Source organism: Diuraphis noxia, unplaced genomic scaffold, assembly GCF_037042655.1.
Source record: "Diuraphis noxia isolate RWA-SAM2 unplaced genomic scaffold, SU_Dnox_SAM2 contig0002, whole genome shotgun sequence".
Taxonomy (NCBI): Eukaryota; Metazoa; Arthropoda; class Insecta; order Hemiptera; family Aphididae; genus Diuraphis; species Diuraphis noxia.
In genome coordinates this window covers 70147512-70162449 of record NW_028301712.1, presented here as the reverse complement: position 1 = coordinate 70162449, position 14938 = coordinate 70147512, and the positions used below count along the sequence as shown (strand labels likewise).

Sequence of the window (14938 nt, the reverse complement as noted above, 5' to 3'; positions counted from 1 at the left end):
ATATTATAAATAAAATTCCCACGATCGTCTTGGAGATTCTTGGACGCATTCACTATTATCCGAACACGTTGGACTTTTCTCGAAGCACCAGTGGTGATGTTTTTATTATTAAAATTCCTGCATTGTTTTCCGTCTCGTTTTAAGTGTTCATGACATTTTCTTCGCAACGTTAGTGTACATGGCGTATACCTACGTCCGCACATTGTAATCGAAATAAATATTATGTCATTAACTTATAGCCACTAGAAAAAACGAAACAAATGTCCACCGGACGGGCATTTATGTGCAGTCTAGGTTTATATTTTATCCGTAATAATAATAATTGCGTTGTATGTTGTAATAATTGGACGATTATTTATTCGCAGCAACACAGATATTAAATAATAAAAAATGTAAAGATTTTATCATTGCTCCAGTCAATGCAATACACAGATATTAATGATGTTTTTTTGTAAATAATAGTGCACTTTTTAGCTGGCGCCACATATGACACACGGAGATTAAATAATACAATATCATGAAATTCGCAATAACCGGTGGATCCGGCTGGTATGATAAAATCTTTGTGGGGGTGAAATATACATATTATACATACATACTCCTACTCAGCAGAAAATAATATAAAATTAACATGATGTATAGGTGCATTTCATAAATTTCATTTTCTTACATTAACTATCAAAAAAAAAAAAAAAATACAATATTTTAGTCATACAAAGGTATTAAACTAATGATAATGTCTTTAAAAAAAAAACCCATAATAAGTATTGTCTGATCACTTGTGATATTACATATAAAATAAAGTTTTTTTTCTAAAACTATGATTGAATTACAAAATTTATGAAATTAAAATGTACGATATTTTTACAAAATTATAGTTAAAAATACATTTCCCTACCTGGAACTTATATACTACCTCATTTTTATATTCGTGTAGGAGTTTACACATCTCATAATATGTGGGAATTAACGTATATGTTATAAAAGAAACTCCGATTGAGTCGTAAATGACCCACCTTTGTGCAATATTGAACCCAAATTGAAATACATAATACTTTATAAGGGACAATCCATCTTAAAGTAACCTATTGTGATCATTGATCAATATATAATATGTTATTGTCGTTGACGCACATTTAACAATACCACACCCACTTTTGGGTCGAACCCACCGGATTGCGAATTTCATATCTTTGAAGAGCTTCCCGTGGCGAAAAGGTTTGTCTGGCGCCAAAGTGTCGAATCTCTTGAAAGCGTTTTTAATATCGATAAATCTGTTGGCGCCATATGTACGTGAAAATACACCAAAACACACAATAGTTTTATAAAATTAAATGAGATCCAAATATATAGATACGATTTCTTGTCTGTTTTAGCCATCGATGCGGTTTAACTAACGAAGACTTGAACAGAAAATGGAGTTCACCCGACCCAAAACTGCATCCAGAAATATTTCATGCTCGGGTACATAATATAATTTATGTCATATATAAATTTACCATAATTTATCATATTAGTTTTTTTAAATCCAATTCAAATTTACTCTGTCAAAAATGTACAGTTAACACAAAAACCGATAACAATAGAATTATATCATAAACACAATCGTTTTCCGATAAAAGTGTTGTTCAATACGTCATGCCACTTAGAATTCACTTAGAAGATAGAATAGTATAGAATGACAAAAATATAATGCATTAATATTTTTCAAAATTCTTTATTTATGTTATTACAATCCTTATTACTTACATTAAAAAAGATTAAAACGTGTAACGATGAAGTACGGCTTTTATGTAGATGGTAAAATGTTAACAGTTAATAATTTAGTATGAATACTAACATAACTTTTCTAAGTATTAATTATACTAATGTAATTAATTATTACTCAGCGAAAATATTATTTAGTACAATATGATTAAAACAAATGTAGGAAAATTAAGCCACGGGAAAAAAAGCCAAATTACAATAATTGAATATATATCAATTAAAATTAAAGTATTAAATTAGGTATTGTTAAAACAGCAATGAATGCATTGATTTTAAGTTGAAATTAAAAATATATATAAATTTATTTATTTCAAGATGGCATGTATTTCATACTGCAAATGCAACATGTACATTTAAAAAAGAATCACCCTGTACAAAGTATATACATTATACTTATACATATCTAGGGTGTAAGACATTAATCAATTGATTTCAAAATAATATCCACGGAATATTATATTATTTTTATTCAATGGATATTATAATATTAAAAATTTTATTTTTATAAAATATGAATACGGACAATACCGTATGATCAACTGTGTTAAAAATTTTAAATTAATTAACAACCTGTGTATTAATAATTATATATATATATATATATTTATGTGTGTGTATATAATACGACCAATGTTTAAAAAATTTTAGTAATACTTTAAATTTTATTTTTTTGTATATTAAATTATAATCATTTTTTATATATTTGACCAATAATGTGTAAACAATTTTTAAATAATACCTAATTTAAAATTTTAATTGTTATAAGTATATTTAATTATTGTAATTTGGCTTATTTTTCCCATGGCTTTTTTTTCTGTGGATTATTTTTCCCATGGGTTTTTTCTCCTGGCTTTTTTTTCTGACTACCGATTAAAGTTTTAAAACAAATTTAAAATATAACTCGGGTGCTAACTTTTTAACATTGAGCCATTACTTTCTATACTGCTGTTAGCTGTATTTATATTTTGTACATTGCTTAGACATATAATAACTTAAATAATATTATGTTATTCATTTATATAGTTTAAATCAGGTAATGTAAAAATTTTAATTCAGTTAAATTTATCTAAATAACATCGCAGTTAATTATTTATTTCTAATAGTTATTCCTACATTTAAAAATAATATGTTACTTTTCGGCTCTATTTGTTATTATTTATGTAGGTGCTTTGTTAATTATTTTATAACTCATATTAATATTTAAAACTTTGTAGGTTATAACTATAAGTAACTACGCAATAAAACTAAGCCAAATATTGGTCTTGATATATTTTAACAGTTATAACTTCTGAATTATTATAATACAAGATTTTAATCTTTCAATGTTAAATGTAATTTTACGGTTAATTGTTACAAACAATGCTAGGATACATTAACTATTTATTTTATATTATTTTGTTCTTATAACCTCTTAACTAATTTATATTGTTCTTAAAAGCTTTAAGTTGATCTTATGTAATTATGTATATTTATTTACAAAATATATATAATTAAAAAGTAAAATTAATTTTATGATTGAATAATTACTATTACAAATTAACTAATATTTTTAATGTTATAGGGGATTTTGGAATACATGACACACGTAATGAAAAAGGTTCCTTATGTATATTGTGATTTCCATGGTCATTCAAATACTAAAAATTGTTTTTTTTATGGATGCTCAGCAAAAAAAAGTTGGTCAAGAATGGACTTGTCTAAGTATGAAAATGAAACGGATTTCATGGTCAGTCACTAAAAGAATGAACTAGTTAAATCACATATTATACAATTATTCTTTTAAAAAAATAATCTTCCTTTTACACAGAAAAAATAAGCGTAGTATTATGAAAGTCAACAAGTCCACTAGCTGAGACAGGTGTAATTAAATTAAAAAGCCATATAGCGCTTATATAATAGTCGCATACAAAAAACTATTTTTAACTCAACAAAAATATTACTCAGAATCTTTTTTTTTAAAGCGAGTACAAGTTTACATTAATTCTTCGATAATTTTCTGTGAGAAAACTATTTAAGTTTTATCTATGTATGATTTCAATCCATCATCATAATGTATTAATGTGTAATAATGCACTATGATATCTATTAATCTGGGTGTATAATTTATTATATTATACTAAAATACATTTCTCAGTGTACCTATCATGTAACCATTTAAAACCCAGTGATCATCCTTGTTTTGATAAAAATTTATAAAGTACTTACTTACTAAATATAAATTATTTGTCAAACTACACAAAAAAATAGTTTAGATTTAAATTTTAAAGTTTTAACGATTAAATAGGTATTATGAACTATAAGCATTAAAAATATTGAAAACGATTTTCACTTAATTTTTTCAAGTCACAGTATCGACAATTTTTTGTAATTGATTGTTATGCTATTCAATTTCAAAGTTTCGATAAAATCTCGATGTGTATTTTTCAGGTGCTGCCGATAGTAATGCAAAACTGTTGTCCATCATTCTCGTTGTCACAGTGTAATTATAAAGTAGAAAGAAATCGTGAAACCACTGCAAGAATAACGGTTTGGAGAAGCTACGGTGTAAAAAGGAGTTATACTTTGGAAACAAGTTATTGTGGTTGTGACGAAGGACAATACAAAGTAATATTATATTGTCTTTTCGACTGTATAGACTGAATAATATACTATAGTTATGTAAAATCGTACATAAGGTCGGGTTTCAATGCAAAGTGAATAATTTTTTTTGGTGTTTCAAGACAATATATTCCAAGTTCATAATTCATTAGGTACATTTTAAGTCATTTTATTACTTTTTAGTGCATATTATATGTTGCACGTGATTTAAGTGTAAATTAAATAATTCAAAACGTTGTATCAAAAAATATTGGTACAAAAGTAGGTACTTAAATCATGATTGCGTTTACTTTATATATATCTAATGTTTATTTATCGTGTGTGTGTGTGTGTTTAAATCTGGTAATTTGTTTTCGTATCATTATTGTTAGCTTAGTGAAAATAAAGAAGTGTTTTATAAATGATGAATGTTAAACCGTCGTTTTACTCTAACTTGTGGGCGTATAAAAAACATTTGGATCATTATTTAAGAACAGTGTTAATTATTTTTCAAAACGTAATTTTATGAATTTTAGGGAGTTTGATTTGGGCCCTAATTAAGTTATGATGATATCGAAAAATCAATAGTTATTATTTACTATCATTATTTATAACCATTGAGTACAAATGATTATTATTATTTTCAGGGTTTTCATTTGGGAATAAGGCAACTAAAAGAGATAGGGTCGACATTCTGCATGTCTCTTTCTTCGTTAGAAGAAGAAACGAAAAAGAGAGCGAGTTTACCCGCTAGCAATCGATTATCTACAATAACACCAAGGTATGTTGATATTGTTTTTAAATACCTACTAAAAAGAACAAGCTGGTAGGTAGAAAATATGAAAATTTCTTGACTTAGATATTTTTAGTATCGAAAAAATTGAGACATTAAATTTATTGTTTACTTTACACCATCTGTATTTAAATAACAATATATATAGTACATTCTATAAACCGTGTTTCCCAAAAAACAGGAGCAACTTTACCACTCATTACCATGAAAATATTTTTCAATTCTGTTTGCGGAACATTAAACCAGACTAATGGATCATAAATTTCTATGACTTACAATTTTTTTAACTCATGTATCTTGCGCATGCGCAATAAAACTTACATTTTTTTTAATGGCAACCTGTAATTTGAATATCATATTCGGGTTTATCGATTTTTTTCAAGCCATTTTGATGTATCAACTTGTGTCCTAAACCCAAAATTGACTAAACTAGAGCTATGGAGAATTTAAAAAATTAAAAAATTAAATTTTTTTAATTTTTTTTTTCTAACTGTAGTACGTACTTATTTTTTTTTTTTTAACACCATGCAACAAACAATCAAAATTATTATTATTAAATTGATTAACTATTTACTATTTATGAATAAAATATTAATAATAAATTCTTATTATGTCAAACTTCAATATCTCAAATTTTTCGTACATTTCTCAAATTAAATCCCTTTGGAATAATTACTATCACAATATTTTTTTAATTTTTTTTTTTAAGTGTTATCGAACTTATTCATATAATAATACATTTTTAACATCATGAAGTTGTTAAGCGTAAATTAATTACAATATAACAATCACAATATAAAAAACCTAACCTCTCGAACTTCTTCTGTTCCGGTTTTCCCTTGAGTTTCGACATGACGAGACTTTACTATATTTATTTTATAATTAGTTTGATTGTGTTTTCTTGAAGATTATATTTTTTTTTTTTAGAGTAAAATAATCATTATTTGTGTGCATCATGCGCACAAGTAATTTAATTGTATAACTTTAATTCAATTAGTTGGATTGTTTATAGTTGCAGTTCAAAGTCTATGGATTTTGTAGATGAAGAACAATCAGACTCAGATTGAAAACCACCTTATAAGAAAGTAATCGACTTTAATTCTCAACAAATTAAATAAATCCTATTTTTAATTTAAATTTTTATTTGTTTGTGTTTATTGTACAATATTGTTTTAGTTTTTTCAAAAAAAAAAAAAACAATGACCTTGTTACGCTCCTTATTTTTTTTACTATTTATAACATTTATTCACTATTGTATAATAGCCAATCTATCTGCGGCCAAACACGGCGCTAAATCGCTTAAAATGTTTATTTTGTACTGATTTGTTAACAAATAATTTTTTTCTTAAAAATTGTGTTTTTCCATACGTTTTCCATAATCATTAAAATATAAAAATATTCGTAATAAGTTTAGAAATTATAAAATAAATAAAAATTAAATACACTGTAGAAACTGTACATTTTATTATCAAATATAACTCAATAATGTCAAATTAAAGCCTATCATAATACTTAATAAGTTGTTTTTTTTATCGATAAGTGGGTGACTAATTTAATTTTAACAAATTAACGAAATTTTTTTTTAAACATCTGTGTGAAATAAATGTTTTGAAATTATTTAAAAATCGAAATATATATGTATTCATAACTAGTTAAGTTATAGAAAAAAATGTTACATGGTACACTACCTATGTTCATAAAACTACGAATACCTATGAAATAATTTATACAAAAGTACTGAACATTAGTAACTGATTATTAAAGTTAAGTTTTGAACGTCTACCTAATTGTAATAATCATTAAAAATATTACTAAATTATTATCATCATAACTTAATTCTTTGCATAACTATACATATAATATCTGTATTTATAATATGTATTCCTTATTTTTAATTTAAGAATATAATATTATCGTTACATTTTAATTGTACTAATTTAATGTTTAGAACGCTGTTATTGAAATATTAACTTAATACAATTACTGTTTTAATTTTTAATATTTATATACACCTACCAATCTTCCTATGTCAAATGCTCCAATATTAACTTCGAGTTTTTTTTTTTTTTTTTTATTGATCTATATAGCTTCGGCGACATGGGCCATTAGCTTGAACTTAGAGTTTAATATATATTTTAAGTATTGAATTTTAATACGACCGAATAAATATTAATTGCTCAAGATACGTTCATGTGTTTATATTGTATGTATTATATTATGTGTTAAACTATATTTTACTGAGTAAATTGGTGATTAGGTCACTAATATTATGCCGAAATTTAAATATTTTTAATACATTTGTTTGGATGGGAGTTCTCTACATAAATATCATATTTATTACATATTATATAAAATTATAAGATTAATAAAGTTATTAAATAAATTCTGCCCATATATGGATTATTTTTATTTTGAAAAAAAATTATGCAAAATCAAACACTACAGTGTTCTATGAATATTATACAGGTTGTAACACACATCTGACAAATTAATAAATTAATGAAAAATATATTATTATAATCATTAATAAACTTAAGTTCGAACTCATAACTATAAATTGAGAGAAGTGTTTGTAAATGGAATAAAGCAGCCAAAAACCCAAACAGGGTTTTATATTAGAAATTAGAATCAAATAAAGACATAAAGTTTAACCATAATTTAATATGATCATCTAACCTCAAGATAGAAAGAGTGACCAATAATATTACAGTAATAAAATATAATAATTTGTATTAAAAACCATTAAGCAGGTAAGGCCAAACATTTTTAGTACTTCAATAGTTCAATGTGTAAACCAAGTATGTTCATAAATCTAAACACCAATTCAAACACTATAATATCCTGTATAATTAACAATAATGATTACGTCAATATAAATGTGTTCAACACCTTTATCTACCTATTAAATAGAATAAGTTCATTCTTTGAATGTAGTGAGTTAAAAATAACACCTATCATTCAATAATTTATTGATACATTTATTATTTTATAACAGTATCTATAATGCTTCTATACAAAGAAGACAAATTTACTATTTAGTATTTATATCTAGCTAGATGCATATCATATAGGTAGTTAAATTCTTAAATTATTTTTTGAAATCCGATTTGTTGAAATAAAGCATATGCACATGATATAAAACAAAATGTTTTGTTGTAAGAAAAACAGATTGCATTTTTTTATCATCTGCTAATTTATATTAATTAGGTACATTGACATTGTTAATCGTAGTTATTATTAATGGAGATAATCAAATTAATGAACAAGTTTATTAATTTATACGTTTTAAAAAAACATTTTTTTAAATTTCTAATTGCTATAATTATCTTAAATAAAAAAATTAAAATATTCAATTTAACTTAATAATTAAAATTAAATATTAAATTTATTTACAAGGCTTATAGTAATATTTTTCAATAAAAAATAGGCAAGTTTATTAAGTTATAACAGTTATAATTATTTCATATAAGTTCAAAATCTGTTAACACTTAACTATAGAGTCTATAATACATTATTAAAATCAAAATAATTAAATTTCTCGTAATACTAAATGTTACAGTATTACAGTATCAAAGTAAAATACAGTTAGTATAATATATTACAATGTGTCACTGTGTAAAGGTACCTACATTAGTACGTTATATTGTACCTTAACGAGGCGCCTCGAAAATACCTACACGGAAAAGTAGGTCATTTAAATCTGATATTATTTATGGTATTAAAAATTAAAATGCATATAATGTCCTGATATTATTATGCTCATATATCATTTTCATGTAAATTCGTAATGATAAATTAGTTGTATTATAACAATACGGTAAGTTTGCAAACAATAATAAAAAAAAAAATAAAAAAATGATTAATTTGCACGATAGTTCTGCAGTCGAAAAATGTTCAATTTCTGTGTAGACCATAGCCCATAGGTCGTATATACATAGTTGTAAAATGAGGTAAATGCTATTAATCCCAAACCAATAATTATTAATATTTCATGTAAAATTTTGAGGTTTTCTTTTTAACTTTTAACACGTTGTATAATCGCATAGCGCTCAAAATGTATTCTAATTAGACATAATAATAATCCGATGAATAATACGCTAGGTGTAGCGTTGGTATTATATTATGCCATGCCATGCACACATGCGGAACCGTTTAACCGAAATGAAAACAAATAATAGTAATAATAATAATAATATAATATTTTGTAAAGGACGCTCCGTCGTTCGTCGTGTGCCGTACAAACACGCGTTGTAACAGGAGAGTGAAACTATACGGTAAAACAGTTATAATACGATAAAAAGAAAAAAAATGCTAAAACGTGAGACGGAGACAGACAAACAAAATATGGTGGAAAACAAAGGTTGACAAACGAGATGACAACAATGCCCCATTTTTAAGTGCACTTGTATAAACCAACGGTGCCAGTAACACTTGTATAAACCACCATCGGCGTGTAGATATATAGAAGCCACGCCATATCGCTGCAGTATAATAGTGCGCCCATACTATAGGCAATACGTTAATATTTTTTGACATAACCGAAAAATTCTCGAACAGTAGGAATAATGTAGATACTACAATTTACTGGTTTTCGTTTTTTTTCCACCGATCTATGGAGACTCATTGTCTCTACCTGCACACATTTTGTACCATACACACACACTAGCGCGCGCGTATTTACAAAACGCATGCCAATTTCCATTATTTAATTCGAATATTCCGCGTTGTAATAAAACATATTTTAGATACCAACATGGCATCATTACCGGTTAACGAAATTTATTAGAAAAGAACACTATACTCAATACTCATAAGTCAAAAATATAGGTATTATTCTTTAATTATTATATTCACGTAAAATATCATCGACAAAACATAAGTTTATAGGGGTGTAGGGGTGTTATCGGTAGTTTAAAATCCTGGTGTAAGATGGGTTAAAAATCTGAAACGATTTAAGCAATGATTATTATTAAAAAATAATTAATTTTAATTTCGAATTACGTGTCATTATGACATTTTACCATAGGCGTAAAGTTATAAAGAAGCCGTCATATATTAAATAATTTTTTTGAATACGATAATTGAGAGTCAAAGTTCTCCTTTTTGTGTGGTAAAAATTTCGTTTCTTAGTTAAAAAACTAGGGCAAGGAAAAAAATTTTAAAATATGCTTTTTATTTACCAAACTAAATGCAATCTTAATTTGCATATATGTAACGTTTAATATTTTTTACATAAAAATCAGAAAATCAGAAAATCATTGAAACATTAATTAATAACTATTTATTATTTATTAAAATTTAAAATGTATAATTAATAAGTGTTAAGTAGTTATTCTTACATTTAATACTGGTGTGATGATATGTTCTTTCAAATTTTGGAACACGAATGACCGTTGCTAGGAACGATGAATAGATTGAAATTAACTAAAATTTATAGTACAAATGAAAAACAAAAATAATGTATACAGGTAGTTCTATCATTCACCTAACCAAGATAAAATTATATAATAGGTACATTTACGACACTTACGTTCATTAGGTAAATGTCATTTACAATAGACAAAACATAAATAGATGTTGTTGATAGGTTAAAGTTACAGGTTAAATATATCTAAATAATTTTGAACAATTAAATAATTGGGATAATAGTTATAACTAATTAATAATTATTCTAAAACCAAATGTTGAATTTACATACTTACATACTATAGGTACATAATATAAGTTTAATCTTCGAAAACTTCGTATCTCTATGGTCATTACCTATATTATAACAATAACTATAGTTTGATTAATTTTGTAATACTATTGTCTTTATCAGCATTAAATTATTTTATTTCCACGCGTGCCGTAATATTAACGTTACACCGTCACACTTACACACTATAAAGTTACTAAAACTTTAAAAAAAAACATTAAAAACCAACATTAGAGTTTTTTATATTCTTAAGGTTCAGGAATTCAGGACCGGTTAAGTTAGTTTTAATTTATAAATTATTATATATAAATTATTACTTATTGTACACCCCTGTATAGATCGTAATATTTCACAATAAAGTCATATTTGAAAAAAAAAAATTATTATATAGGTAGATACAAAATGTTATACTGATGTCATTGAACGAATGGTTTTTTAAAAATTATAGATCGATAAATAAAATTCAAATAATAATGTTTTTATACTTTACGGAACATTAAAAATGTCTAAGGAATAAGCATACAGTTAAACCAGCAACAAAATCAACTTATTTTTTTTGATGGAATCAAGTATGGTTTTTGGAGAAAATGATGATTATAAAACCATCGATTTTGGTTTAGCTAAATTTAGACAACGGCCTAATAATAGTTAATTAAATAAATACAAAAAATTTTAAATATGCTTAAGAGAAATATATATTACATTTTTTAAATTTTATACTAAAACTAATATTTTTATAAGCTTATAAATCACAAATCTCAATCAAATTATAAGTAACGTTTTGTCGTCACAGCTAGAGTATCTGTGCTTTATTTCATGTTAATCAAGTTATATCTCATAAAATTAGCTTTCATGTTAATTGCGATTTATACATTTTCAGACTTTATTTAGGTATCAAAACAATATGGAAACCTAATGGAGCACGCAAACCGCCATAGTATTCGATTTCAGGATAAATACCCACACGAACAAGGATTTGCTTTAAAGACCAAAATTAATGATTTTACCATAATATGACTTTCTGAAAATAACTTTATCATAGTCCATTTTAAAAAAAAAAATGGTTATCAACGTTTCAGCAAAAAATAAATTTTATTGTATTCATGGTACAACAGTGTGTGCATAAAAAATGTTCAACTGTCATAAAACAAAAAAAGGCGGGTAAGTCGTGGATGTCGCTTTGCTGTACAGTAGGTTACAATTGGGTTACTGTAATGGATGGAATTAAATTTGAATCCAATGATATTATATCATTGTATACGAAAAACGATTCTGAACGGAGATGGTTTATCTGTCTAGGGTATATTATAGATTATTAAAAATTTTCAAATCTTAGGTTTAAAAAGAAAATTTTTTATGAATTTCTATCTAAGATAATTTGAACATTGCCGTAATTTTTACGTATTTAGTCAAAGTTTGAATTTTAAATGCTTATAAAAAAAAATCGTGCCTATGTATTTTTAATACTTTTCAACTGCTATTGTTACAATGTGTTAGGAGCCTTGTATTTAATTTTCAAATCTTTAATCTAAAAAGAAAAACTTTTATGAATTTCTATCTAAGGTAATTTGAAAATTTTACGTATTAAGTCAATATTTGAACTTCAAATGCTAATAAAAAAAAAAATTGCCCATGTATTTTTATAATATAATATATAATTTTTATAATATTTTATACATATTAATAAGTAAATTATTTAGTTATTAGTTTGATAATTATTAGTTATTTATTAGTTTATTAGTTTATTTAGTTATTATTTAGTTACTTATTAGTTACAATTTTATTATTATCATAATCAGTAAGCTTACTGTTTTATATATATACAGTTATTACTTATTATTTCAACAATCTGAATTAATTTAAATTTAATCTTGCCAGGTTACATACATTTATATACTTAAATCCGGCAACGACGGGTAATAATTCAGCTAGCATATAAATATATATATTAGGTACTATAGGTAAGTTTTAGATACTGCTCGTACAGTGTTATACCTATGTAGTATTTGAAAAGTATTCAAGTACTGCAGATATAGTTATACTTATTTTGAAAAGTATTTGAATACTATCGGTTAAAAAAAGTTATTTGTAGATATTTTCGATCTATTTTTTTCGTTCTAAACTAACTAAGCCAATTTTCATAATTTTCGTAATCTTGTAAAGCATTTTACACCATATCGTTATTAGTGTAACTTAATTATATTCATATATATTATATAACATATAATAAAGGTATATTAAAATAATTGAATAATCGTCTCATTTAGTCTCAATAATATTGTCGATTAAAATGTACAGTAAAAAGTTTATAATTCGGTATTATCAATTCTCAGTTTATATTATTATTATTTTTTTACTGTACGTGATTAAAATTAAAATATAAAATAATATATTATATATATTAACTAAAAATGATAAATATTTGAAAATTTAAATTTGATTTTAAATTTACAAACACTTTGAGAAAGTAGTAGTCGAATTACGTCTTAATCAATTAATATTAATTATACTTTTTTCAAAACCATTTCAATACTTTTTTGCTCGAATGCTTTACAAGATTGTTGATTATGTTGCCGAAGTGTACAATACTTGTTCGCACGAAATAGCAGATACCTAGGTGGTATGCGAAATTGTATACAAAATTATATAACGTCGATTGATTATCAGATGAGCGTAACGTTGGGACTTACATAACTGCGAGACAATCAAATAATTAAACGCCGGTGGACATACGGCCAAGACGTATATTATGGTCGGAGAAAAAAAACTTGAGATAAGATAAGTCGTACACACATGAGTACATGACTGATGGGGGAGATAACATATTATGTTATATGGCAGCGAGTGGATAGCCGAGTGACCGTCGTGGTCGGGTGAGTGGGTGGGTGTGAGATATATATAACTATTTATCACTCACTAAATCGCTAAACAATACTGCGGGTACCTAATCGGTATAATAATATGTGATAAGAATTTTTATTTTTTTTTAAACAATTCTAATGTGTTTTAGTATAATTTTTGCCTATTACCGCGCGCTGCAGTTTTCGTCGGTTTTCGACGTTTTCGTTGCTTGCGTTTGTATAAATAATCGACTCTGCTCTAGATCGCTCGACGCGTTAAAGAATCTTTTGGCTCTATTATTTTTGATTAAATGTCATCATAGCAGATAGACGAAAGTATATTATAAAAAAACAAAACGGAACGAAACCGTATAGTTATTGACTCTGCGACAACAACGCGCCACAGGGCAACACTGTTTTATCGAAAAACCACCACCCAAACAAAACCGTTGAATTTGCATTACATTTAATATGAGGATTCAGGTGATCTCCTCTATGATGGATAATTGTCACCACTGCACATTTTGGTAAATTTGATATTAGTTTCTCAAAATGTATGTGCTCAACAACTATGTGTTCGTCGATCGTTCGTCGTTGTTCGGACGGTGCGAGTCGTATACCACCTCTAACACTCGAAGAAGTCGCAAAATTGCAATACCCATCGGTAGATTGGCCTACCCGGTGCATCCAAGTTGGATTCCTATTTCCTAGTAATAGCCAATAGGGTTAAATTGCAAGTACTACACTAGTTGGGTCCTGGATTATTTTAAGTAAGCAACAAAGTATTTTATGTAAATACACAATCCGAATGAAATATATTGTCATTAACATTCATTAGCTATATTTTTAGTTAAGTATTACTTTTTTGATATTTTCACACATGAAATATATCAGTGCCCAATCATCTAAGATAAACAATACATATATAAAAATGAGGAACTCAGAAATAATGGAAAAAAGAACCTGTATTACACTAAAAGAAAATTTATGACAACAAAATTAATGTCTTATAATAAAATTTTTAATAATTTTTCTGTGTTTAGTACCTGCATATTATTGCCATTTATTATTATAGTATAATTTGAATAATTTATATTTTGAATGGCAAAAAAACTATAAAAAATAAACTGTAAAAAAACCATTTTTAACCACATATTTGGTCTAAATAAATCATAGACAGTCCTAAGTCTGTTAAAATGGGAAGGAAAATTATATAATTATATTATGCAGTATTCACCAAAAAAAAAATAAATTAAGAACTCA

At 25.7% G+C, this 14938-nt stretch overlaps 1 protein-coding gene across 3 annotated transcripts in view; it reads left to right on the top strand.

Annotated features, from left to right (window-relative positions):
* LOC107173074 (uncharacterized) overlaps nucleotides 1-7531 on the top strand; it is a 51754-nt gene extending 44223 nt beyond the window's left edge. For all 3 annotated transcript variants that reach the window (XM_089219134.1, XM_089219135.1, XM_089219133.1), the window contains exons 19-23: nucleotides 1377-1464; nucleotides 3329-3493; nucleotides 4195-4371; nucleotides 4992-5125; nucleotides 6150-7531. In XM_089219134.1, the coding sequence (XP_089075260.1) occupies nucleotides 1377-1464; nucleotides 3329-3493; nucleotides 4195-4371; nucleotides 4992-5125; nucleotides 6150-6204 (619 nt within the window). In that variant the 3' untranslated portion in view covers nucleotides 6205-7531. The remainder of the gene's footprint in view (nucleotides 1-1376; nucleotides 1465-3328; nucleotides 3494-4194; nucleotides 4372-4991; nucleotides 5126-6149) is intronic.
* The last annotated feature ends 7407 nt before the right edge of the window (nucleotides 7532-14938 follow it).